The sequence below is a fragment of the Oncorhynchus nerka genome, linkage group LG8 (genome assembly GCF_034236695.1).
Source record: "Oncorhynchus nerka isolate Pitt River linkage group LG8, Oner_Uvic_2.0, whole genome shotgun sequence".
NCBI classification, from domain to species: Eukaryota; Metazoa; Chordata; class Actinopteri; order Salmoniformes; family Salmonidae; genus Oncorhynchus; species Oncorhynchus nerka.
In genome coordinates, this window is record NC_088403.1 from 17,439,671 (window position 1) to 17,466,175 (window position 26,505).

General features: G+C 45.2%; 2 protein-coding genes across 13 annotated transcripts in view; both read right to left on the reverse strand.

Annotated features, from left to right (window-relative positions):
• Window positions 1–8,596, reverse strand: part of mest (mesoderm specific transcript) — a 21,459-nt gene extending 12,863 nt beyond the window's left edge. For 3 of the 5 annotated variants that reach the window (XM_065021488.1, XM_065021485.1, XM_065021489.1), the window contains exons 1-6: window positions 8,264–8,342; window positions 7,796–7,988; window positions 5,199–5,278; window positions 4,855–4,932; window positions 4,409–4,545; window positions 4,091–4,149 (exon numbers count right to left, since the gene is read on the reverse strand). In XM_065021488.1, the coding sequence (XP_064877560.1) occupies window positions 4,091–4,149; window positions 4,409–4,545; window positions 4,855–4,932; window positions 5,199–5,278; window positions 7,796–7,949 (508 nt within the window). In that variant the 5' untranslated portion in view covers window positions 7,950–7,988; window positions 8,264–8,342. Of the gene's footprint in view, window positions 1–4,090; window positions 4,150–4,408; window positions 4,546–4,854; window positions 4,933–5,198; window positions 5,279–7,795; window positions 7,989–8,112; window positions 8,233–8,263 lie in introns of those variants that run through there. The other 2 variants (XM_065021486.1, XM_065021487.1) reach the window with 2 other exon arrangements.
• A 927-nt stretch (window positions 8,597–9,523) lies between these two features.
• Window positions 9,524–26,505, reverse strand: part of atp2b1a (ATPase plasma membrane Ca2+ transporting 1a) — an 81,863-nt gene continuing 64,881 nt past the window's right edge. For 4 of the 8 annotated variants that reach the window (XM_065021462.1, XM_065021459.1, XM_065021461.1 and 1 more), the window contains 13 exons: window positions 25,702–25,944; window positions 25,120–25,361; window positions 24,130–24,367; window positions 23,421–23,600; window positions 23,052–23,139; window positions 22,827–22,933; window positions 22,008–22,199; window positions 20,122–20,335; window positions 19,151–19,362; window positions 18,514–18,621; window positions 14,935–15,123; window positions 14,143–14,235; window positions 9,524–12,016 (listed from right to left, as the gene is read on the reverse strand). In XM_065021462.1, the coding sequence (XP_064877534.1) occupies window positions 11,648–12,016; window positions 14,143–14,235; window positions 14,935–15,123; window positions 18,514–18,621; window positions 19,151–19,362; window positions 20,122–20,335; window positions 22,008–22,199; window positions 22,827–22,933; window positions 23,052–23,139; window positions 23,421–23,600; window positions 24,130–24,367; window positions 25,120–25,361; window positions 25,702–25,944 (2,475 nt within the window). In that variant the 3' untranslated portion in view covers window positions 9,524–11,647. Of the gene's footprint in view, window positions 12,017–14,142; window positions 14,236–14,934; window positions 15,124–18,490; window positions 18,622–19,150; window positions 19,363–20,121; window positions 20,336–22,007; window positions 22,200–22,826; window positions 22,934–23,051; window positions 23,140–23,420; window positions 23,601–24,129; window positions 24,368–25,119; window positions 25,362–25,701; window positions 25,945–26,505 lie in introns of those variants that run through there. The other 4 variants (XM_065021464.1, XM_065021463.1, XM_065021465.1 and 1 more) reach the window with 3 other exon arrangements.

Here is a 26,505-nt window from a genome sequence, read left to right on the forward strand (position 1 = left end):
ACCAAATTTTATTTGTCACATACACATGGTTAGCAGATGTTAATGCGAGTGTCGCGAAATGCTTGTGCTTCTAGTTCCGACAATGCAGTAATAACCAACAAGTAACCTAACAATTTCACAACAACTACCTTATACCCACACAAGTGTAAAGGGATGAAGAATATGTACATAAAGATATATGAATGAGTGATGGTACAGAATGGCATAAGCAAGATGTAGTAGATGGTATCGAGTACAGTATATACATATGAGATGAGTAATGTAGGGTATGTAAACATTATATTAAGTGTCATTGTTTAAAGTGGCTAGTGATACATTTTTTACATACATTTTTCCATTATCAAAGTGGCTAGAGATGAGTCAGTATGTTGGTAGCAGCCACTCAATGTTAGTGATGGCTGCTTAACAGTGTGATGGCCTTGAGATAGAAGCTGTTTTTCAGTATCTCGGTCCCAGCTTTGATGCACCTGTATTGACCTCGCCTTCTAGATGATAGCGGGGTGAACAGGCAGTGGCTCGGGTGGTTGTTGTCCTTGATGATCTTTATGGCCTTCCTGTAACATCGGGTGGTGTAGGTGTCCTGGAGGGCAGGTAGTTTGCCCCCGGTGATGCGTTGTGCAGACGTCACTACCCTCTGGAGAGCCTTACGGTTATGGGTGGAGCAGTTGGCGTACCAGGCGGTGATACAGCCTGACAGGATGCTCTCGATTGTGCGTCTGTAAAAGTTTGAATGCTTTTGGTGACAAGCCGAATTTCTTTAGCCTCCTAAGGTTGAAGAGGCGCTGCTGTGCCTTCTTCACCACACTGTCTGTGTGGGTGGACCAATTCAGTTTGTCCGTGATGTGAACGCAGAGGAACTTAACTTACTACCCTCTCCACTACTGTCCCGTCGATGTGGATAGGGGGGTGCTCCCACTGCTGTTTCCTGAAGTCCACGATCATCTCCTTTGTTTTGTTGACGTTGAGTGTGAGGTTATTTTCCTGACACCACACTCTGAGGGCCCTCACCTCCTCCCTGTAGGCCATCTTGTCATTGTTGGTAATCAAGCCTACCACTAGTGTGGTCTGCAAACTTGATGATTGAATTGGAGGCATGCATGGCCACGCAGTCGTGGGTGAACAGGGAGTACAGAAGAGGGCTCAGAACACACCCTTGTGGGGACCCAGTGTTGAGGATCAGCGGGGTGGAGATGTTGTTACCTACTCTCACCACCTGGGGGCGGCCCGTCAGGAAGTCCAGTACCCAGTTGCACAGTGCGGGGTCGAGACCCATCAAGCTTGATGACGAGTTTGGAGGGTACTATGGTGTTAAATGCTGAGCTGTAGTCGATGAACAGCATTCTCACATAGGTATTCCTCTTGTCCAGATGGGTTAGGGCAGTGTGCAGTGTGGTTGCGATTGCATCGTCTGTGGACCTATTGGGGCGGTAAGCAAATTGGAGTGGGTCTAGGGTGTAAGGTAGGGTGGAGGTTATATGGTCCTTGACTAGTCTCTCAAAGCACTTCATGATGACGGAAGTGAGTGCTACGGGGCGGTAGTTGTTTAGCTCAGTTACCTTAGATTTCTTGGGAACAGGAACAATGGTGGCCCTCTTGAAGCGTGTGGGAACAGCAGACTGGGTTAAGGATTGATTGAATATGTCTGTAAACACACCAGCCAGCTGGTCTGCGCATGCTCTAAGGACGCGGCTGGGGATGCCGTCTGGGCCTGCAGCCTTGCGAGGGTTAACACGTTTAAATGTTTTACTCACGTCGGCTGCAGTGAAGGAGAGTACGCAGGTTTTGGTAGCGGGCCGTGTCAGTGGCACTGGATTGTCCTCAAAGCGAGCAAAGAGGTTGTTTAGTCTGTCTGAGAGCAAGACATCCTGGTCCGCGACGGGGCTGGTTTTCTTTTTGTAATCCGTGATTGACTGTAGACCCTGCCACATACCTCTTGTGTCTGAGGCGTTGAATTGTGACTACTTTGTCTCTATACTGACGCTTAGCTTGTTTGATTGCCTTGCGGAGGGAATAGCAACACTGTTTGCATTCGGTCATGTTTCCGGTCACCTTGCCCTGGTTAAAAGCAGTGGTTCGCGCTTTCAGTTTCGTGTGAATGCTGCCATCAATCCACGGTTTCTGGTTTGGGAATGTTTTAATAGTTGCTGTGGGTACGACATCGCAAGTGCACTTCCACATAAACTCACTCACCGACTCAGCGTATTCGTCAATGTTGTTGTTTGACGCAATGCGGAACATATCCCAATCCACGTGATCGAAGCAATCCTGAAGCGTGGAATCAGATTGGTCGGACCAGCGTTGAACAGACCTGAGTGCGGGAGCTTCTTGTTTTAGTCTCTGTCTGTAGGCTGGGAGCAACAAAATGGAGTCGTGGTCAGGTTTTCCGAAAGGATGGCGGGGGAGGGCCTTGTATGCGTTGCAGAAGTTAGAATAACAATGATCCAGGGTTTTACCAGCCCTGGTAGCACAATCGATATGCTGATAGAATTGAAGGAGTCTTGTTTTCAGATTAGCCTTGTTAAAATCCCCAGCTACAATGAATGCAGCCTCAGGATGTGGTTTCCAGTTTACATAGTCAAATAAAGTTAGTTCAGGGCCATTGATGCTTCTGCTTGGGGGGGAATATATGCGTCTGTGATTATAATCAACGAGAATTCTCTTGATAATGCGGTCAACATTTAATAGTGAGGAATTCTAAGTCAGGTGAACAGAAGGACTTGAGTTCCTGTATGTTGTTATGATCACACCACGTCTCGTTAATCATAAGGCATATACCCCCCCCGCCCCTCTTCTTACCAGAAAGATGCTTGTTTCTGTCTGCGCGATGTGTGAAGAAACCAGCTGGCTGTACCGACTTTGATAGCGTGTCTCGAGTGAGCCATGTTACCGTGAAGCAAAGAACGTTAGTCTCTTATGTCTCTCTGGAGTGCTACCCTTGCTCGGATTTCATCAACCTTGTTGTCATGAGACTGGACATTGGCGAGTAGTGTGCTCGGGAGCGGTGTGCGATGTGCTCGTCTCCGGAGCCTGACCAGAAGACCGCTTCGTCTGCCCCTTTTACGGCGTCGTTGTTTTGGTTCGCCGGCTGGGATCCGATCCATTGTCCTGGGTGGGGGGCAAAACACAGGATCCGCTTCGGGAAAGTCGTATTCCTGGTCGTAATGATGGTGAGTTGACGTTGCTCTTATATCCAGTAGTTCCTCCAGACTGTATGTAATAAAACCTAAGATTACCAGGGGTACCAATGTAAGAAATAACACGTAAAAAAATAAAATACTGCATAGTTTCCTAGGAACGCGAAGCGAGGCAGCCATCTCTGTCGGCGCCGGGATGTTTCCAGGAACCAGCAGTAAGGTTCTGATATCTTCTGGTTTATGTTCATGATTTCTTAGTATTGACCCAACTTCATGAATAATCCATGTTTCTTGTTGGCTACAACATGGTTCTTCCCAGGCTAAGGGTGGTGTCTGGTTGGAGTCTTCCCAGGCTAAGGGTGGTGTCTGGTTGGAGTCTTCCCGGGCTAAGGGTGGTGTCTGGTTGGAGTCTTCCCAGGCTAAGGGTGGTGTCTGGTTGGAGTCTTCCCGGGCTAAGGGTGGTGTCTGGTTGGAGTCTTCCCAGGCTAAGGGTGGTGTCTGGTTGGAGTCTTCCCAGGCTAAGGGTGGTGTCTGGTTGGAGTCTTCCCAGGCTAAGGGTGGTGTCTGGTTGGAGTCTTCCCAGGCTAAGGGTGGTGTCTGGTTGGAGTCTTCCCGGGCTAAGGGTGGTGTCTGGTTGGAGTCTTCCCAGGCTAAGGGTGGTGTCTGGTTGGAGTCTTCCCAGGGTGTATTTGTCTGGGTACCATCAGTATGGCTACTAGGTAAGGTTGTTACATCTTTCTGATGTTGCAGCTTTAACACTTTTCTATTCCTGGCTCAGCAGCTCTGTATTAACCTGGATCCTGATATCATTTGGCTATGATGCTCTACAACTTTGAATAAATTACTTTACAATTTTTTTGTCTGGCTTGCTTTGTCCATTTAAATGGTACATTTGACTTAAGTATGGTTTATGCTACCTGTAACCAATCAGGAAAAGGTCTGAAACTGTACTCTACCTCCATTGGACAAACAGAGGCTGTTGATGGTCAAGTGTCCAGTCCTGTTGTGGTTACTCCTGTGAGATACAAAGATGGGGAAGGGGTCAGTAGAAGCTCTACAGCATCCATCATATTTCACCTTTCCTGTGTTGTTGGGTAATGGAAGGGGAAACACGACTATTGTGATGCAGCCCTATGATGTCAGAGTGCTTTCAGTGATGATGGTTCCTCCAGGGTTGGCTTCCAAGCCCAACGTTGACCATTAGTGGGGGAAATGCAAACTGACACAAGCTCAATGTTTAGGGGCAACTTCATTCTACTTGGTGCAGAGCTCACCTGTAGAGCAGTTCCAGGGCCACAGTGTCTCCATAGTCATGGGAGAGCAGGTTGACCCTCTGCTCTGTCAGACCCAGGTGGGACACCAACGCCTCCACAACACTGGCCTGCTCAAAGATGGAGTAGCGGTGGGGCCTCTGTCAGGGAGAAAGGTCAGTCTAGGTGAGCACCTTAGCTAGAACAAAATGTGCTCATTTGGAGTTTTTAAAGATTGTTAATGCAATTTTGCTACTGGTCTACTTTCCTGTAGTGTATAGGTTAGCATAACTTGCCATTCCTCGGTTATTGGCAATTGTTTGCTTGCTTTGTCATTACAGTTGTACACAATAACCCACAAACAGTGTCGTCTCTCTCCCTGCTATATTCCCTGGCATTCTAACCGATGCCTCAGACTGTTTCACCCCGAACTAGCCCACAATTCAAGTCTGTCATAGCCTGCGACTCACAGGTTTGTCACTGAAGCCAAAACCAAGAAAGTCCAGCGCAATGACACGGTTAAAGCGCCGATTCAGGGGCTCCCATATCTGTAAGACAGAAACAGAGCTGGCATTCAGACACCTGTCCAGATACCTGGGTCGTGTTCATAAGGCATACAAAAATACATGAATCCAAAAAGGGATGCTTGTTTTCATGTCCGGTTGCAAAACCATTTGCTACGGTGTGCCCTATTGAACATGGCTCTGTTCACAATATACCATCTGAGAGAGTGTGGAATAAGAATTATCCCAGCAAACCAATTGATCTGTGTATAACATTTTAATAGATAAGCCCCTTTCTCTCATCTGCTTACCTTGTACCAGTCCAGGCTGGAGGTAGGGAAGCCATGGAGGAGAATGACCACATCAGAGCTGCCTACAGCACCATAGGTCTCTGGTAGAGGAAAAAGTCAAGCATACACATTATTCCTGACGTACCATGACCTGTTACACGCACCACGAAAATATGTTACATCGATCAAAGTAAAGGGCTAAAACTGCTGCTTGGAACTTGTCATTGCAAAGTGCAAATGATGACTGATCTGAACATGGGCTCCAACTTCTAGCAGTCCAGACTGTTCACTGTACTGATGAAGGAGCCACTAGATGGTTACAGTAGTCTGTACTGATGAAGGAGCCACTAGACGGTTACAGTAGTCTGTACTGATGAAGGAGCCACTAGATGGCTACAGTAGTCTGTACTGATGAAGGAGCCACTAGATGGTTACAGTAGTCTGTACTGATGAAGGAGCCACTAGATGGTTACAGTAGTCTGTACTGATGAAGGAGCCACTAGATGGCTACAGTAGTCTGTACTGATGAAGGAGCCACTAGATGGTTACAGTAGTCTGTACTGATGAAGGAGCCACTAGATGGTTACAGTAGTCTGTACTGATGAAGGAGCCACTAGATGGTTACAGTAGTCTGTACTGATGAAGGAGCCACTAGATGGCTACAGTAGTCTGTACTGATGAAGGAGCCACTAGATGGTTACAGTAGTCTGTACTGATGAAGGAGCCACTAGATGGTTACAGTAGTCTGTACTGATGAAGGAGCCACTAGATGGTTACAGTAGTCTGTACTGATGAAGGAGCCACTAGATGGTTACAGTAGTCTGTACTGATGAAGGAGCCACTAGATGGTTACAGTAGTCTGTACTGATGAAGGAGCCACTAGATGGCTAGTCAGATGAAGGAGCCACTAGATCTGTACTGATGAAGGAGCCACTAGATGGTTACAGTAGTCTGTACTGATGAAGGAGCCACTAGACTACAGTAGTAGATGCCACTAGATGGCTACAGTAGTCTGTACTGATGAAGGAGCCACTAGATGGCTACAGTAGTCTGTACTGATGAAGGAGCCACTAGATGGCTACAGTAGTCTGTACTGATGAAGGAGCCACTAGATGGTTACAGTAGTCTGTACTGATGAAGGAGCCACTAGATGGCTACAGTAGTCTGTACTGATGAAGGAGCCACTAGATGGTTACAGTAGTCTGTACTGATGAAGGAGCCACTAGATGGCTACAGTAGTCTGTACTGATGAAGGAGCCACTAGATGGTTACAGTAGTCTGTACTGATGAAGGAGCCACTAGATGGTTACAGTAGTCTGTACTGATGAAGGAGCCACTAGATGGTTACAGTAGTCTGTACTGATGAAGGAGCCACTAGATGGCTACAGTAGTCTGTACTGATGAAGGAGCCACTAGATGGTTACAGTAGTCTGTACTGATGAAGGAGAAGGAGTCTGCCACTAGATGGTTACAGTAGTCTGTACTGATGAAGGAGCCACTAGATGGTTACAGTAGTCTGTACTGATGAAGGAGCCACTAGATGGTTACAGTAGTCTGTACTGATGAAGGAGCCACTAGATGGTTACAGTAGTCTGTACTGATGAAGGAGCCACTAGATGGTTACAGTAGTCTGCATCACTGCATGCATCTCAATAATGTAATGAGACGCTAATTAAAGCTGGGTTTCTTTATTTCGCCCACATTCATGTGTGACAACTGGACAGGTGAAATAAATGCCCGCTCCTGTCAATTAAATGGAATTAAATGTGCTTTATTGGCATGACTTAAGAGTACATATTGCCAAACGCTTACTTTGGAGATTTACAATATTAACATAATTAAAATAATATTGTGAACATGACAACAGTAACAACAACAATCAAGTGTCAAAATAACCAACACATTGAACAATAACAACGGCATAGAGGACATGTGCAGGTTGGTTGGTCTATCAGACACTGTCCCTCATTTTATGTCAGGCTGCAATGTAGTGCGCTGCCAACCCACAGCTCTCTGCATCCTCCCCAAACAGGACGGGTAGCCTACTCTCATCAGAGAGGTCTTTGAAACCTAGAATAAGGGTTTCAATTTTGGGGTAATTACACTCAAATTGTTATATATTTTTGACATTTTGTCAGGAAATGCAGCTCTGTGTCCGGTTTTGCTGTGGTTGCACAGCCTTTCCTCTACAGGGAGACAGGTTTTCCTCTGTCTACCCTTCTCAATGGCAAGGCTGTGCTCACTGAGCCTGTACTTTGTCAAGGTTTTGATCAGAAACAATGCTTAAATAGTTTGCCGTGGTGTACTATCAATTTAGGGCCAGATAGCACTGCATTTTGTTTTGTGCTTTGTGTTTCCCAATAAGTAATGTCGTTTTGACTGTTGTAATTTGGTTTATTCTGATTGGATGTTCTGGTCCTGAGGCTTCAGTGTGTTTGTAGAACAGGTTTGTGACCTCAGCCCCAGGAACAGCTGGATGAGGGGACTCTTGGCATTGCAGGGCTTGGTAATAATATATACTCCAAACATCAAATGTATGATGTTTGGAGTATATAATCTGAATCAAATGAGAATACACCCTATCCCTCTATTCTACTCTTACTGATGCCAAATCTTACCCCTGTAGAATATATTGTTGCTCCTGAAAGTGAAGAATGCTCCGGCAGAGCGCCAGGTCAGGAGGGCTGGAGACAGTTGGGGAGGAGGGATGTGCAGGTAGACTGCCAGCAGAGGAATGCACAGCAAGCCCACAAGAAGCCACCATTCCCTCATATTTCCTTTGGTAGGAGGGCCGGTCTCGCATTCCGCAATCTGGAAGACAACACTGGGGTCACGGCACGACATTTAATTTAGGCTACTATCACCCTTTAACATGAATGGTCTATAAGTGCCAGACATATTGTGTGATAATGTCATGCGACACCCCGCTACTTACTGTCTATTCTTAAATTCTAGAAGCAACATATTCGGCAAAACTAGACTTTGGAATACCGTCAAAATAGTGGGCTACATGTAAACGTCACGGTCTCCTTGAAACAATAAGCTATACTATCATTCTGTTTAAAAAAAATAAAGCATTAGCCTACCTCTTGGAAATGTGTCTGTTCTTAACACTAAAATAACACTTCCGCCCGGGGCACTGTCAGTGCTGTACCTACCTACAGCCGAGTCGCGGTTCTGTCATTCCTATGTGCTCAGTGCGTCCGGGTCACCTGGGTAGGTTTCGAACCTTGGCCCAGTGCACTGCATTAATGCAGGGTCGGGGAATTGTATTATTTTGTGGTGTCGCATGGAGAATTGCCAGGGTGCTGAGCGCTAAATCTTCAGGAGCCATCTGTCGGTGTGGATGTCCAATAAGCATGCCAATGATACATGCCACTTGTGTTTGAGGTTTTGTATTCGTGCGCCCCGTTCAAAATGTCCATTTTCATGTAACAAACCATATACTGATTTGAATATGACTATTACAATCAAAATTACACTAGGGAAGGCTACTCATCGCATGAATCAACGGAACAGCAGTCCAGAGGGAACGTAAGTTACCTTACTGATTATCAGTGCCATAATATCACTGACTGATTATTAAAATGAGACAATGCGAATGTGGTATATATGATTAAATAATCCTATATTTTTCTTCTCCATGCATGAGAAAATAACCTTGCTGCAGCCATTCAGACGAATTGTTAGTGGCGGGTTACTTGTTTCCGCGTATCTTTCAAACCCCACCCAGACTCGCCACTAGATGGCAGTGTAACAACTAAAGCACTAAGCAGACATCTGACAGAATGGGTGTTTCACTTTAAGCAGAATCATACGATTATTAAAAGGACAAGTATATTTAAATGTATTTTTTTTTATATACCAAATCTGCATTTTAGATGTAAACATGTTATAGGTCCCAATAGCTTATTTTTTTTTGCAATTTCACTTCAATTTGAGAAACATATCCCACCAGCGATAAACCTCATTCAGATGCAGGCGCACAGATAAAACATGAAGGATCCGAAACGGCAAAGCTCTGTGATCCACGTCTTACACATCACACATGAAAGTGTGTCATTTCAAACTTCATCAGCAACCTTCTATTCCAGTTTGTTGGATTTGAGCAATACTTTTTCACGTGCGCGTGCACAGGCTATTTATGAGCCATTTTCATCCAAAATACAGGATTAGGATTTTTATTTTTTTAAGTTCTTTAAAGTGGCCTGTTACGCATGATAAATGAAAAACATGGCTCTATTTAGGCTAAATATCAATTTTTTATTTTTAAAAACCATACACATTACTCAAGTTTCAAATGTAAATCCAATCACGATAATCATTTAAATTACTCAAGAAAAACAGACATGAAGTAGTTTTTATTTCCAAATGTTAAGATAAAAAAATGATAATCCATAAAACAGATGGATAAACATTCATTCCCGTTATAGGAAGAATCTACAGAACAAAAACCTATGGATTCTTTTTTCTTCCCATTTTAAATTTTTACAATTTCAAGCTGCTTTTTTGTTGTAAAAACAAGAAAAACGTCTTCCCAAAATATATTTGTCATTGAGCAACTATTGAACATATCCCCCCCCCTCTTGGCCCCCTACACCCAGCTAAGCTTGGGTGAGAGGTCTAAACAGGTGAGGGATTTAACAGTCAGAATCTGCACCCTGCTGCTGAAACAAAAACAACCCAACATGGCTGATAAGCTACTTCACAACTTTAAAAAATGTGTTAGTATTTTGACCACAGGCCTATATAAAAGCCTAGTCTCTTATTTCATACCATTTGCCACCCTGAGAAAAATATTCCTATCAGAACCAATCACAACCCTTTTTAGTGAGTGCCCCACCCCACCCCAAATGCTCCAATGTGTAATTTGTGTCAAACCCCAAAACTCTGGTTCAGTAGGTTGAAAGTTATCGTCTGTGTTTCCATAAAAATACAAAGGTACAATTTGTATGGTTGTCTGTATAAAAATGTTCCCAAGGGAGGTGTTCTGAAACAAAGTACCCCTGTGCAGTTACCAGTGTATGTATGCCTAGTCTTTTTATTCTTAAAAAAGTGTCAATTCTTTACTTTACTCCAGTATATCAGGTGTCAAAAATATTCTACAAACGAGTCAAATGCGGTTAAATGTGAACAAACCATAAATTGGGTGAAATTTAAGTTCTCATAAAAATAAATGAAAATAATTGAAATATGAAAATAATCCACTTGCTTTTATTTTTACCAATACAACATTTTACTACCTAAAGACCAAAAATGTGAAGTTAAAATGTTTTCTTAATTTATAGAATCCGTTTTCAATTCAACCCTTTTCTATGCCTGAGTAAACAAAATGTCAATATTGTACATTGGCAGGGACTGAAGTTTCGCAGAGTGAAAAAAAGACAAGAAAAAACAGAACTGATTCTCAATGTGATGACCAACTGCCAAACTCCCTTTATGAAATATCTTAAACGTGAAAAAAAATATATACTAGGATTTTAATACCCCTCCCCTTAACCCACAATTAAATGAGAAACAGGACTTTTGAGCTTCCCTGTGAACGAGAAAAACGGAACATTGAAACTGCTAAAGCAATGAACGTAGTAAATATTTATAGAAATGTGAATGGATAGTCCCTGGGGGTTCTTACTCCTTCCTTCTCCTGTTGAAACTCTCCACCCCCCAATGGACCTCTTCGCTATACACGCCTTAGTGTTTATCTGTTTGGCTAGAAGGTTACTATTTATCTACAAATATATAACAAATAAAAATTGCAGGCAAAAATAGTTCAGTTTCAATAGAAACACCCTTTTTTTCCTGAAAATACAGCAGTATCTGAAATAGTCCTCTTATTCAATGTTTTACTCTGGCCCTCGTTTTTCTACATCGTACGTCAGGAAGCTCTTTCGTCTACAAACAGAAAAAAAGTATCTACAAACTTTGTAAACAGACCTGCTTTTTCCAAAAACATAAATAATTAAAAATATTAACAGCCAATGGAGCAGAAAAAAAGTTTCTGAATGAGCAAGGGCCAAAGACATAAATATACAACACCATTCAGATAAAGAGAAGCTAAAGGTCGTCTTTCATTTCTTACAGCTGATCTTCAAGCCAGGAGGAGGACCCCCCTCATTAAAATAATATGAATAAAAAAAAAACAGGTCACTTTCAATCAGAGTCTATATTCACCCCTCTTGCACCGAGAACAACCTAAAAGTTATAAATGAGGGAGGGGTGGAGACAAAAGAAGCCCTCACGTTGCCAGAGGGGTATTTTTAAGAACAAAAATAAATTCTAATTAAATAAAAACCAAACACTACATTCGAGAATGTTTGCTCATTTCAGTCCAGCACAAGCTTGAAGCTTACAGAAGACTATCCGCTCTCCCTTCTACCCCTTCTTTCCTCTTCTCCTCTGCCGTCGCTCCTCCTCAGAGCTCCTCGTCGTGGCTGTGGTGGTAGTAGTAGTGGCTGAGGGTTGGCTCAGAATCAGAGGGAGGTCTCCAGGCTGTGTAAGGGGCTCCCTGGGGCCGAGGGGGTCCCTGCTGCCTTGTTGCCCTCCACGTAGAGGTGATTGTTGCCGCTCTCCACTGCATTATTGTTCTGGTTGGGCGAGGGCGTCGGCGAGAGTGACGGGGAAGGAGGGGTAGGCGTGACGTTGCGGGGGGAGGCGGAGTTGCGCTTGGTGGGGGCATCGTCCTCGGCGTCGGTGTCGTCAATGAGGGGGATGGAGGGCTCTGAGTCCTCTATCCTGAACTCTGGGTGGGTCATGAAGTTGTGGATGGAGCTGCGTGACTCTGGCTTCTCCAGCCCCTCATAGGGGGACAGGGAGCTGCGGAATGCATTCACCACCCGAATCTGTTGGGTGAGGGAGGGTAAGGGGGACAGTCAGTCTCAACATAGAATCATGCACACATATACATTTTGCATTTTCAGTTGCAGTTCAAACCATGGACACACAAAAACATGGGTAAATTGCGGTGAGTTTGGGAAGGGGTACATGAAAAACCACCATTGATTTTGTTGTGAAATTCTCAACAAGACGTGCAAGTATGCAGTGAGGACTAGTCCCGGAGGCTACAGTCAAACTGTGTCGTCAAACCCTGATCACTTTTGTTACCATCTTTCCTCAGACTGAGACTGAGCACTGAGTGGTGGAAGAAACCAGTCAAAAGTAAATGGGTCGTGGGACCATCTCTTACCATCGGCTTTCACACCTCAAGAAAACTCCTCTCGGTATTCAACAAACCATTGAGGAGGAGGGGTGGTGGTAGTAGTAGTGAAAGTAGTAAAAAAATATCACAAAAAAATCCAGCTCCAAAATATTCAAAATGCAAGAAAAAAGGAGACATGTTCTAGATGAGAACACATTCATAGAGGACAGAAGCTTGGACACAGATAGGTTAGTTATTTTGGTCATGCTCAGGGTGAGGAGGGTCAGTCACTGATTCTGTTGTGGAGAAAACAAAAACTGCAGCAGCCAAGCAGGTCTAAAGCTGATATATAGCTAGATACACAACAGCACAAGAAACACTCAGACTATAGAGACAGAACCCATGCAGAGCGGTGCTACCTTGTGTTCAACAGTAGTAAACCTTTGAGTATAGCCCATGACACATTTCACAGAATCTAAGGAGGAATATGGTTGGAGTCAGTAAGATTCGGGTGCTTGTTGGCTTCATTTTTGGGGGGGGAAACAGTGGACAGTACACACTGGCTATGAAAGAGGAATATTGAAATAAAAAGTACATCAAATTATATCAATCCTAAATATTAAGGGTTCTCATCAGCAAAGCACCTGGAAAGAGAGGGTTCATCATTTAGTAGGGAGATGTGGCTTATAACCAAAGAGAGAAATTGAAATGAAAACATGGTCAAAACACTGCTCCCTAGTCTCAAAGCCTCTGAAGAAACATCACAGCAGTTATAATACAATCCATGTCTGCAACTGCAGGTCAGCCAGCCTGAAAGAGACCAGTTGAGGTCACACAGACACACTCCCTGGTAGAGAACAGTTAGTACACTCAGAACACATCAAAGCCCTGAGTCTGGGTCTAAGGAAAGAAGGTTCATTTGGGAAGGGACTTGGTTATTTGCGGGATGCCGAAATTCCATTCCGCAGAGGAGAGGACACACATTCCAGGAGCCTCCTGCACACAGTACAGCAGCCCCCGCAATGTTCCACTGATTGTCTATTAGTGGAGCGACAAGGTGGCTAGAATACCCAGACCGACTTAACACTCTGGACTGGACTTCACCCTGGAAAGACCCTGAGAAAGAACCAGTCCGGTCTAAAATGGGAAAGGTCATTCATTATTGGTTAGGCGGTGAACGTTGACCAACGTAACCAAAACATTGACAATATGTTTACATTTGGAGAGAGAAATAACTTGTTTATGCTCAGTCAGAGACAACCTCTGTTTTTGGGGGGGATTTTAAGCACTACCATCTACCGTGACCATGGGCTTATACTCAAAACATTTACACAGCTACTATAGAGGGGCCAGAGCTGCGACAACAAGGCCCACAAGAGCGCTAGTAGCCAGGGGGGCCAGCCAGGGGGGAGGGGCACAGCAGCAGACGTGACCAGACAACAACGTCAATCCAACGTTCCTCTAGCTCCTCCCTCCCTCAACCTCTATCTTCAGAGAATGAAGCAGAAGCAGGAACAGAAAACAAGATGTGACACAGAAAAAGCCCTTAGAACTCGTGGTGACCTTGTGGGTGTTACAGTACATCCATATACAGCAGTTATGTTACCAAGCAACATGGAAGATATGGTTGTTTTTTGTATTTTTTTAAGAAAAGGAGGGACAAGTAAGAGTGAATGAATTCAACGTTAGGCGAGAGAGTAGAAGAGGAAGATGTTAGATTTTCATGCACTAAGGAAACACACACTCACACCCCACAGTGGAAGAAGCGGTGTTGGCGTCAGTGGCAGTAGTAGAAAAGGCTACATGTGTAGGGCTAGAAACATTGGTTACATCGTGCTGTTGTTGGCTGGAGGTGGAAGGCTGCCGCCTTAGCTGGCGCTCCTGAAAGGAGCTTCCACTCTGGAAGGCACTCACTACATCCATCTGCAAGGAATCAGAGAGGGTGACAGGAGAGGATAGAGCCCAGAAACCACAGCAAGAGAAGAGGCGAGAGAGAAAGGGCGAGAGAGACGAGAGAGAAGGGGCGAGAGAGAAGGGCGAGAGAGACAAGAGAGAGGCAGAGAGAGAGAGGCAGAGCGAGAGGAGACCAAGAGTGGAAGAAACCAGAGAAAGGTGAGAGAAAAGGCACCAAAATATAATAGAAAGGTATATTTCCCCCCACTCAGAGAGATATAGCAGTAGAGAGAGAAAGGGGGTGAAAGGCACTGATCTGAAGGTTTCTCCCCGAGCCTGATCTGACGCTTTACATTTCCTCATTAAAACAAATCCTCCCATATTCAAATACCTTTCACTCCTGGCCCTTTAAGATACCTGTACCTGCTCTGCATGTGGTCTTCTCAGTATCACACAAAAGGGGCTTCTCTTCATTGACCATCACATTATCATGTTCAACGTAGCTTGTTAGAAAGAGAAATAGACTAGGCAAAAAGGACCTTGCTTGAGCTTTCCAAAGCAAACAGAAAATCCAAGTCAAAAGAAGGATTTTGAGGGGAACATGCCAGCTGTTCTCTCAAAGTGCTGAGAGAAAGGGAAAGGGGATGAGAAGTGCATAGAGTTTAACCTTATGGCTTATGATTCCTCTTTGGTGGACATCGGTGGAGACGCGGTCAAGGAGGACATTACCTGAGTCTGGATGCGGTTGAGGCCCCTGAACCAGAGGATCTGTCCACGGCGCAGCTCGCGCTCGGCGTGGTCGATCTCCTCCATTTCCTCCATGTCCTCCAGCTCCTCGTCAGGGATCTCCTGCCTCTGGGTGCCGTGGCCGGCAGACTTCAGGAACCTCAGACTTTTGGTGGGGATGGATGAGATCAGCTGGAGGGAGGAGAGGGGCAGAGGGGTTTAAGGGCTTATCACAGTCCAAACCGTGTCTGCAATATTGGACCACAAATCTCATCTCTATCACAGAGGACTGACTACTAACATACAGACAGCAAAGGCCCAGGTTACTGGTACATATGCAATGACAGGCTGGACTGCAACAGGTGCACAACAGGCACCCTCACACAATGCGCATCTGTGAACCGAACAACCAGTTTCCACAGGAAGTCAGCTCGGAAAATAAATGCGACTGATGCAAAAGTAATGGGTTGTTGTCTGGTGACTAGGGTTGCAAAGGGTCGGGACCTTTTTCAATAAATTTTCCATGGGAAGTTAAGCCCAGGAATTTGGGGAATTTTGCTTAAATTCATAAAAACAAAGTTTGCTTTATAACAGTAAACTTTTTTTGCGGATACACAAGGCAATTCTAGGTCTTGTGGCATATTTTGGTTAAACTATCGCCAATTCAATGGAATTGCAGCCCCCTGCATGCACAGTGCACTCTTCCATCACATGTACAGCTGATTCTCAAGATCTTGCACACTAATAAGATGCTATTGAGCCCACAGTACTACACTGTCTGAGTCAAGGACTACATGCTTTCTGGTAAGTTTTGATTACAATACTAGGTGGGGTGAATATATGTTATATGACATTTTTGTTAATGAGTAAAATTGTAGCCTACATACAGCAAAGTGTGTTTAAATAATTTGTAACCTGTTAACAGTTTCAGATAGTTTTTGCTACCATGTGGATTTTAGCTTGCTAACTGAGGAGTCTTAATTCACCATACATGTTTCATTGTTTCATTTTAAAACATTTATCTTACAAAGAGTTGTTTAATCTAACGGCTTAACTATTTATCTGTACGTGGAATTGTATTCGTTTTTTAAAAACTAATTTTTCCTTTTCTTTACAGGGAATTAGCTGCAGTGAAATGTCTCCACACATTTCCTGATGTGCTGTGTACATTTGCAAATACAGTGCCAAATCATATGTAAAGAATGCAAGAATCATCTGGCCAAGTGCATAAAGTTCCCTCAGTGCTTACAACAAACAAGCTCTGACAAAAGTCCCTCTACTTCTATTAGAGGTGAAAATTATGAATCAGACACCTTATCGATAGCAACAGCTCATGGTCCTCCTGGAATCAGATTTTGTTTTTACTCAATGGAGGAACGTAGTCAGAGAAATGCTGATGAATGTCTTGATCGAGCTGTGTATGCAACTGGTTCACCTCTGATGCTCACAGGCAATGTGTATTGGAAGAGATTGCTGAATGTTCTTCGCCCAGCATACACCCCTCCAACCAGACATGCTTCTACTCATTTGCTGGGTGCAGAGTTCAAGTAAATCATAGAGAAAGCAGACTGTATTGCAATCATCTCTGATGGGTGGTCGAATGTTCGTGGGAAAGGAATAATTAACTACATCATCTCCACCCCTCAAACCAGTATTCTACAAGAACACAGACACAAGGGACAATGGACACACCGGTCTCTACATTGTAGATAAGCTGAAGGCAGTCATCAATGACCTTGGACCGCAGTCGGTATTTGCACTGGTGACAGACAATGCTGCGAACATGAAGGCTGCTTGGTCTAAAGTGGAGGAGTCCAACCCTCACATCACACCCATTGGCTGTGCTGCTCATGCATTGAATCTGCTCCTCAAGGACATCATGGCACTGAAAACAATGGATACACTCGACAAGAGAGCCAAGGAAATGGTTAGGTATGTGAATGGTCGTCAAGTTTTAGCAACAATCTACCTCACCAAGCAGTGAGAAGAATAAGAGCACTACATTGAAGTTGCCCAGCAACACCCGTTGGGGTGGTGTTGTCATCATGTTTGACAGTCTCCTGGAGGGGAAGCCTGCTGATATGGACAGACCCATCAAGAGAATCCTCCTGGTTGAGATATTTTGGGAGAGTGGTAAGCAGCCTGAAACCGATAGCAGTAGCCATTGCACGGATTGAGGGAGACGATGCCTGATGTTCAGATGTAAGAGAAGAAATCCATACTGCCCTGCCCACTTCACTGTTGCTCCAAGCAGAGGAAAGTGCAGTTCTGAAATACATCAAAAAGCGTGAAGACTTCTGGCTGAAGCCCATACACGCCGCAACGTACATGTTGGACCCCAAGTATGCTGGCAGGAGCATCCTGTCTGGTGCAGAGATCAACAAGGCCTATGGTGTCATCACTACAGTGTTTGCCACCTTGGCCTGGATGAGGGCAAGGTTCTTGGCAGTCTGGCGAAGCACACTTCCAAGCAAGGGCTTTGGGATGGAGATGCAATGACAGTCGTGCCAACATATCTTATCAGCCACCTGGTGGAAGGGACTGTGGATCTGAGGCGCCTCCATCATCCTTTAAATCCCACCAACCTCAGCCACCTCAGAGCACAACTGGTCCTTGTTTGGGAACACACACACCAAAGCACGCAACAGGCTGACCAATGCAAGGGTTAAAAAATTGGTGGCCATCCGGGCAAATCTGAGGCTTTTTGAGCCTGACAACAAACCATCCTCAACAAGGTTGGAAAGTGACAGTGAAGATGAGGTCTCCGAGTCTGATGTTCAAGAGGTGGACATTGAGGTGGTCCAGGAAGAAGACATGGAAGCCTGAGAGGAAGACAACCAAAGCTTTAGTTTCTAGACTATAATTTTACAGATGCATGTCGAATTTTTTGGGGGAGATGTGATGGATCATTGGGGATCATTCACTATTCCCTTTATTTTGTTGTTCAGTGAAATCATCCCATGTGAAGAGTCAACTCATTTAATTAAAGTTAAATTCTTAACTAAATATATATATTTTTTCTATTGGAAGGATTTAATCATTTGCAATTATGCCTACTTATAGTAAGGAAAAAGGGTTTATGTTTCTGTCTCCATATGATGTGGTAAATATATCCAATGCAAAAATATCTACATGGTATTAATATTAATTTGCCTATATTCCCGTCAATTCCCACGGAAAGTTTCCACCTCTGAATATTCCCCAAAATGTGCAACCCTACTGGTGTCAAAGCAATGTTTGCTCTGTGATCATGTCCGGCCATTTACTTGCTAGGTCAGCATCACAAAATGCACAACTAATGACATCACAATCAACAACATTAAAAAAACAAAAAAAACAGGAGAAGGTCAACAGGAAATTGTAATACAATAGATATTTCAGAAATAACATGACAACGCTCAAATCAGGAATTCTAGATCCTTCTGTAAAGATCATCCAACTAGCCATTTCAATACAGTGTGGCAATTCAGCTACCCAACACAGCCACATTGGGGCAGTAGTGTATCCCTGACGGATGGGGCAGTGTTGGAAAGTTACAGGTGACGCACTTGCAACTCACTGTGTGTGTGTGGGTCTTCTTACCTGACCCCAGAGGAGACTGCTAAAGCCCAGAAAGGTGCACCATAGCCACTGGTCGATGCTCAGGCCCACGCAGCTGAAAGGTTTGCCTCCCCACTGCACTATGACTATCTGAGAGGCCGGAGAGGAAAGAAACATATTTAGAGGTCAAGCTCATTTTCATTCACAGTTTCTTGGTTTGCTGGTAATTCCATTTGACAGACATGCGTGTTATAACAGGTTTCATGTGTACCATGTATGAATATGGTTTTGGGTTTCGTTTTTATTGATTCTTTATTTATCCAGGTGAGAGCCATTGAAATGACTCATTTAAGGGAGCCCTGGTCTTCTTATATATGGGGAAGAACCCGTCTTCCCTAAACATCTGAAACCCTCTTCTAAGAGCATCTTAAATGAACCCCTAGCGCTGGATTTGCTGATCACTACTTTAATGAGGGAAAATGTACTCCCTACGACTGTGATGTGGTTGTCTCACCTAGCCATCTGAAGACAAATCCACTAATTATAAGTCGCTCTAGACAAGAGCGTCTGTTAAATGACCAAAACATATATATTTTTTAAATTGTGTCTGTTTAAAGCAGTGAGCAACTCCAGCAAGCAGATATGCTACAGTCTGAAGACACTAGACACCAAGTGTTACCTGGATGATAAAGGTGCCAAAGACGATGGAGCAGAAGATGAGGTTGTTGAAGATGCCGTCGAAGACGTTGCGCTCGCCGTGGATCTTTCTGGCGTTGATCTCGTTGAAGAGCTGCAGGAGGACGAAGGTGTTGAAAATAATGGTGTAGTGCTCCGAGGGAGGCGAGTGGAGGGGTGCATACCGCCCGCTGTCGATGTCAAAGATCTGCTCACCTGGGAGGGGGAGGAGAGAGGAGAGAGACGGGGGAGGTGAAGCGTTGACCCACTACCTTTTTGAAATATCTTTATTTTATCTAGATCATCGGTCAAACTCATTTCACAGAGGGTGTCTGCGGGTTTTTGCTCCTCCCTTGTACTTGACTGATGAATTAAGGTCACTAATTAGTAAGGAACTCCCCTCACCTGGTTGTTTAGGTCTTAATTGAAAGGAAAAAACTCAAACCTGCAGACACTAGGCCCTCTGTGGAATGATGTAGATGCAGAAAGGAAACAGTATGGTGGGTCAATTTCCACAACTACTAAGAACATTGAAGCATAAGGCTCAACTTCACCGCTGTTTTGGTCCGGTGGCTACCACGCACTAACAGCGTTAAAACAAACCCTTGCACATGTGCAGATACTGTGTGAGAGCGAAGTGCTGCATCTTGCTCATCAAAATATCTGTGCCGCTGCTCGCGGTAGTCCCATTGAGATCAGAACACCTCTTTCACATCAAAAGATCAGCAAATTTCACTTAAACGTTCTCAGCCTTCTGCCGACTGAGGTTAATCTGACATTGGACAGTGAAATGTGTTGTTTTGCAGCCGTTGTACACGCCCCTGGAGCAAATTAAGGTTACGTGCCTTGCTCAAGGGCACATCATCAGGGTCTTCACCTTGTCGGCTCAGGTATATGAACAAGCAACCTTTCGGTTACTGGCCCAACGCTCTAACCGCTAGCCTATCTGCCGCCCGACACACTCTAGTACTTTACCTACGAAGAGTAGGGTGAAGATGATGATGAGCTGGTAGACTCCGTGGCCAAGGATGTTCTTCATCATAGTGCGGGAGATGAGGGGCTTGTTGCGGCCATAAGGCTTCCTCAGCAGTAGAGACTCAGTGGGGGGCTCAGTGGCCAGGGCCAGGGAGGCAAAGGTGTCCATGATCAGGTTCACCCAGAGCATCTGGACAGCTTTCAGAGGAGAGTCCTGGCGGGAGAGAGGGAGGTAGGAAAAGGATAGGGGGAGACAGAGGGAAGGGAGTGGAAAGAGGAGAGATACAGAAAGGGGGGAGAGCAGGACAGAGTCAGATTACTCATGCAGTCAGTACTACTTACATAACATCCTCCACACTATCCAAACGTCAGACTGTAGACACACTGCACAAATCCAACCAACGCATTCAAAGTGCAGGCCATAACACGAAGAGCAAATGCTGCCTGAGCAGTGATCACTGAAAGCTAAAAGACTTCAGTAGCCCACACACTGCTCAGAAATGACACAAGCGGCTATACAGGTGTCCACTTGCTGACTCACCAGAGCTATTTGGGCTCCAGTAGAGGCAAACCACTTCACACCAGCAGAGGAGCTAGCGAGCTACATACGTCCATACACACATTGACAGCTTAGCATGCTAGCAAAGCAGCTAACTTCATACATTGTGCAGCTTAGCATGCTAGCAGAATGGCTAGCTACACACAGGTAAACACATTAGCATCTACACTAGCATTCAGTGTGTGTGTGTGTGTGTCTCTTGACCCATGTGGCCCTCTAGTAAATGCTCAGCCACTCATCACTCATTATCTCAAAATTACAGCACTGTTGGATAATGCACACAGCTCAGGCCCGGAGCTTTAAATAGCTGTTTGTTCCGTTTCTATTGCAGGCCCATTTACCATTGTTTTACGCCTGGATGAGCACTAATTTGGCGGCTGCTGTGACCAACAGGTCAAATAGGGGCGGATGATTGCTACCTCTAGTCAGAGAACCTGAAAAGCAGCTCTGATCCAAGGGAATACATTAGAATAAATTGGTTGCTCCATTTTGTACTGCCTCAGTCATTGTGGATACACACACACACTCTTCAGTCATAGGTGACAAAGCTTGCCATTCAAGCTAAGGGAGGATAGATCCTGGTGCTGCTCCTAAGAACCAAACCCTCTAGTCCCCTCTGAATGCAAATCAAAACCAAGAGCACAGCGCTTAGTGTTTCTGCATATCACATACAATGAGTCATATCAACACGCGACAGAGCTGGGGTGCTGTGCTCTGCTTGTTTCAGCCGAAGGTGGGGGAGGAGCAGGTGTGTGTGAGTCTGTGTGAGGCATGGAGGGAGAGAAAGTAGCCAAACCGACATGCGCTAGTTAGACAAACTTGTTGCTGCCATAGTTTATCTATCACACCATCTGGTGAAACGGATGTGTAGGCTACATGCCAGTCCTTTTTACGGGTGCTCACATAACTGTCATAAAACTTGTATTCAAAAATAAATAATGCAATTTTTCCCCCTCATTTAACCTTTAACTAGTCAAGTCAGTTAAGAACAAATTCTTATTTACAATGACAGACTAGGGACAGTGGGTTAACTGCCTTGTTCAGGGGCAGAACGACAGATTTTTACCTGGTCAGCTTGGTGATTCGATCTAGCAACCTTTCGGTTACTGGCCCAACGCTCTAACCACTAGGCTACCTGCCGCCCCAATGGTCTATCTTGTAGGCTATGTAGCAATGTCAGACAATTTTATTTAACTTCAGACAAATCTTTTTCATTATTAAAATAGGCCTATATTCTTCTTACAAATGAATACTCTCCCAAGTAATGGAATGGCACCATCCGGTGGGATATCTGCATAACCGTGCCCATCCCTAGTTCATGTGTTACCTGCGTGATGCAGGCGCCGGTGAAGGCCACGATGACAGCCACTACGTTAACGGTGAGCTGGAACTGGAGGAACTTGGAGATGCTGTCGTAGACGTTGCGGCCCCACATCACCGCCTTGACGATGCTGCTGAAATTGTCGTCCGTCAGGATGATGTCAGATGCCTCCTTGGCCACGTCTGTGCCGGCGATACCCTGCAGGTGACACACACACATTAAGTTCTATATTGAAGTTGTGCAGAGCCGTGGTCTAGTGTTAAAGCCCTCCGCTCTGGACACACATATTTCTCTCCCAGGAGACAAGGGTTCAATCCCCACTCCAAACCTTCATACCATTCCTCATATCCCCGTCTACCCCTCTGTCAACTCATAACGGTCTCATTAAGTCAAAATGCGTGAGAGAAACAAGAGTTCCATATTCAAGTAGTCGTAGCCCTATACACATGTAATTGCGGTGCAGTACGTTTGTTGTTACTGTTGATATGTGCCGATATGTGGTGGCCATTGGTCACTACAGAGTGTGATGTTATCAGTCAGTCAAATTGGTTGAACTTTAGTTCCACATCTTTCTCTTTTTTACACATGATTACATTCATTGTGATGCTTTGTAAACATGCAGTAAATTACATCCATTAAGTTTACAATGCCAACATCGTTTTTGACTCCCCATATAAAAGTGCAGATTAAAGTTCCATCATGATCGTTATCTGACTCACGGTTATCTGGGCAGTATGAGATTCCATACAGTACGGGCAATCATTTACAGCCACCTAGTATCAACATGTTACTTTGTGATAGGACTGGCAGAGAAATGAGTCTCACCATGGCGAAGCCGACATCAGCTTTCTTCAAGGCGGGCCCGTCGTTGGTGCCGTCTCCTGTGACTGCTACCACCTGCCTCTGTTCTAAGACCGTACTGTCAATGATACCTGGGGGGAGAGAGAAAAATATGACCAAATAACACATTTGAAATGACAGATTTCAGGACACTGTGACTTGTGAAAATGCCATTTTTCATGTTCATCCTGAAAGAGCAAAGCGAAGTACCTTTGACTAATGTGTGCTTGTCGGTGGGTGAGGATCGTGCAAGTACTCGGAGTTTTGGCCAGATCTTATCAATGCGCTCTTGTTCAATCTAGAAGGGAAAAATTAGACTAATTAGCCTACAACCCCAATTCTTCATCTATCAACCATGTTGTTAGCTCATTACATTAGTCCATCAGGGCCAACTAACCCTACTAGGTTAATTAACACTGAAGTACAATGTCAAACAGGGTCGTGTTCATTAGGTCACGCAAAGGAAAAAGGTCTCAAACCTTTTGCAATGGGAAATGAAAAGAAGTCTTTCTTATTTGGTGATAATGAACCCGATTGATTGTGTTTTGGTGTAAAGCCACAACAATATATTTAACCCACCTCTCCCTTCTCGTTGCGGATCCGTCGGTTGAACTCCTTGCCTTCCATGCACAGGAACTCGTCTCCGGGCAGCAGGATGCCGCACTTGGTGGCGATGGCGCGGGCCGTGTTGATGTTGTCCCCGGTTACCATGCGTACCGTGATCCCGGCACGCTGACATTTCTTGATTGCATCCGGGACCTGGAGGGGCGGAGAGAGAGAGATGTTAATGTGAAATCCGGGTTTCCCGACAGCTGCAGGACTGTCCTAGCTTGCAGAGCTCAACCCTAGGCTCAGCTCTTCAGGTCTGGGGCAAGGTCACTGTACGAGCAAACCACTTCTGTTCCATAGGGAACAAGTCATCCTCAATACACCATCTGGTTGCAATGAGTCTAACTTTCACCATAACAGGAGCTGTTGATAGACCATGTGTGAGGCTGACAGCGATTAACCATTAACTAGGACCCAGAGTTGTTCCTAGTCAGTGGCCTCTCTGAATGCCACATATCTATGCTGATAAGAACACACTTCGGGGTCAATGGAAATGTCAATAACACAATAACTCTGACATTTGCATACAACTGTGTGCAGAGGCTTGCTTCCTTTTCACTAGCCTCATGCCCTAGAAGCCATGTCGGGTGTGTGGTAGGTAAAGTACATCAGATTACTCCACTGTATCTTTGCTAATGTCAGTCTGCTTGTTTTGTTTGACTGTGGTCCATAAACTGACCTCGGGTCTGACTGGGTCCTCGATGCCCACCACACATACACAGGTCAGGCTGGTGAGGATGTCGTTCTCCTGGTCCCAGTCAGGCTCGCCCTCCGAGACAGGGAAGTCGCGGTAGGCCAGGCAGATGGTGCGCAGGCCCTCTGAGGCCATGGGCTCAATCACCTTCTTCACCATGTCCTCTCTGTCCCGGGGACGAAACACCTTGGTCTCGCCGCTCGCCGTCAGGAGCTTAGAACACCTGGTGGTGGGGGAAAGAGCGAGAGAGGGACAGGGCGAGAGAGGGAGCAACAGACGGGTGTGTTTGGTTAGACCCAGCGATGTGATAACACACAGCAGGAAGCCTGTTTCTCTGACTTCGTCCCAAACGGCACCCTAATCCCTACATAGTGCATTACATTTGACCAGACCCTATAGGTGGGTAAAAAGGAGGCATGTTTAGAGCCATTTGGGAGGCTTACACTAATTTCTCCGGGCCTGTTTTTAAGAAGCTATGTTAAGGGGCTTGGTGGGATGCACTTGAACTACTTAGCGCCTAAGCCGAAAACAATTCCTTTGCAAGCCTGCCTGGCCACCTAGAACCCATGTTAAGCTCTTTGAATGAGAGGTGCTTAGTGCTCTACTAATTGTGTGCCATCCACTACAAAACCAAAGGTGTTCCATGTTTGTATGAGGTGATATCTTGTACACTATCGGTATAGAATATCATTGGGTATATATGCCACTTAGCAGACCCGGTAGTCCAAACTAACTTACTGAATGCATACATTTTAGTATGTGTGTGATCCATGTGGAAATTGAACCAACAACCTTGGCATTGCTAGCACAACGCTCTTTTCAACTGAGCCCCACAGGACCATATAATCCATACAGGGACTTAGACGTACACCAATTTACACTTAGTTTACCATTGATATCAATGTCTGACTAGTTAAGATTCACCCCACACCGAATACTGAGAGCAGCTTGATTTAGCTTGAAACCCAAACCTACTTCTTGAGGAGGATCTCAGAGGCTCCCTTGCTGAACATGCGGAAGCTCCCGTCGGCGTTCTTCAGCACGGTGCTCATGGACTTCCTGCAGGAGTTGAAGGTGTAGACCTTGTAGAGCTTCTCCTCAGGGATCTCGTTGCGGATGGCCTGGTAGTCACGCTTCAGGTCATTAGCGAAGCCCAGCAAGGCACATTCGGTTTTGTTGCCCACTTGGCGCGGCAGACCACCTTCCTTCTCCGGAGACTGGTTACAGAGAGAGACACACCAAGTATCACGTAAGGGTCGTGTTCAGTTGGCACAAAACAGAAGAAACCGGTACCAAACGGAGTGCAATGAGGAGGTACCGTCTGTACTTGCCATTCCATGGCCTAATGATTAGGACCCAGGTCATGTTGGAGACTATTAACAGCACATTCAGTCATCTCATACTAGTGATTTGTTACTGACATGACATTTACAAGCAAAACTCCTACCCCACATTTAATCATCAACAACATCTATTCTAAACCCATCAGTGACTGCACATCGATAGCGCACACACACGCCTGTGCAGTACACCATTTCTCGAGGCAACCTCCCTCACCATAATGTTGGTGGTGTAGGCGCTGTTGACGCTGATGCCCAGGACAAGGATGTCCATGATGGAGGCGGGGATGAGCTGGGGCTCAGGCACGTTGCGGTAGTGCTTGTCGGCCACGTAGGCCTGCACCACCGTCATGCGGTTCATGGTCAGCGTGCCCGTCTTGTCCGAGCAGATGGCCGTAGCGTTGCCCATGGTCTCACAGGCGTCCAGGTGACGCACCAGGTTGTTGTCTTTCATCATTTTCTGTTAGGAAGAAGACAGGGGGGGGAGAAGGGGAGACATCATGAAAAAGGTCATTGAATTAAATATGAGCTGCAGAAGGTAAATATGAGCTGCTGAAGGGGGTCAAAAGCCTAAAAATAGAAAGGGACGGTTTAACTAAGCTTTTCCATTCAACAGTACTGCAGTGGTATCCTCTCCTCTGCATCAAAAGCTGCTGTAGCTTCTAAGTCTACAGTGGTGTGAGTGGGCTGGATAATGCCTTAGATACTAGTCTTCCAGGGCTAGGGTCTACTACTGACATTACTAATCAACCTATTGGCCCAACAACTCCAGTTAGAAGGATCATGACACAGCCAACTGGCTTTAATGTATCATGGAAGGCTAGCCTCTTAAAGCTACAGTCTTAGCTAAGTGAAGGGCTAACTGACTGAGGGCTAACCTACTATGTAAGCGAATGAAGCTTGAGTTAACAGGTAAAGCTCATTGGCAGTGTGGGTCTATTCACACTGCTCGCGGTAAAAAGCTACACCAGGAAGTTAACTGATGAATTGTAACCTTGCACAGCCACAATGGCTGGGCGAT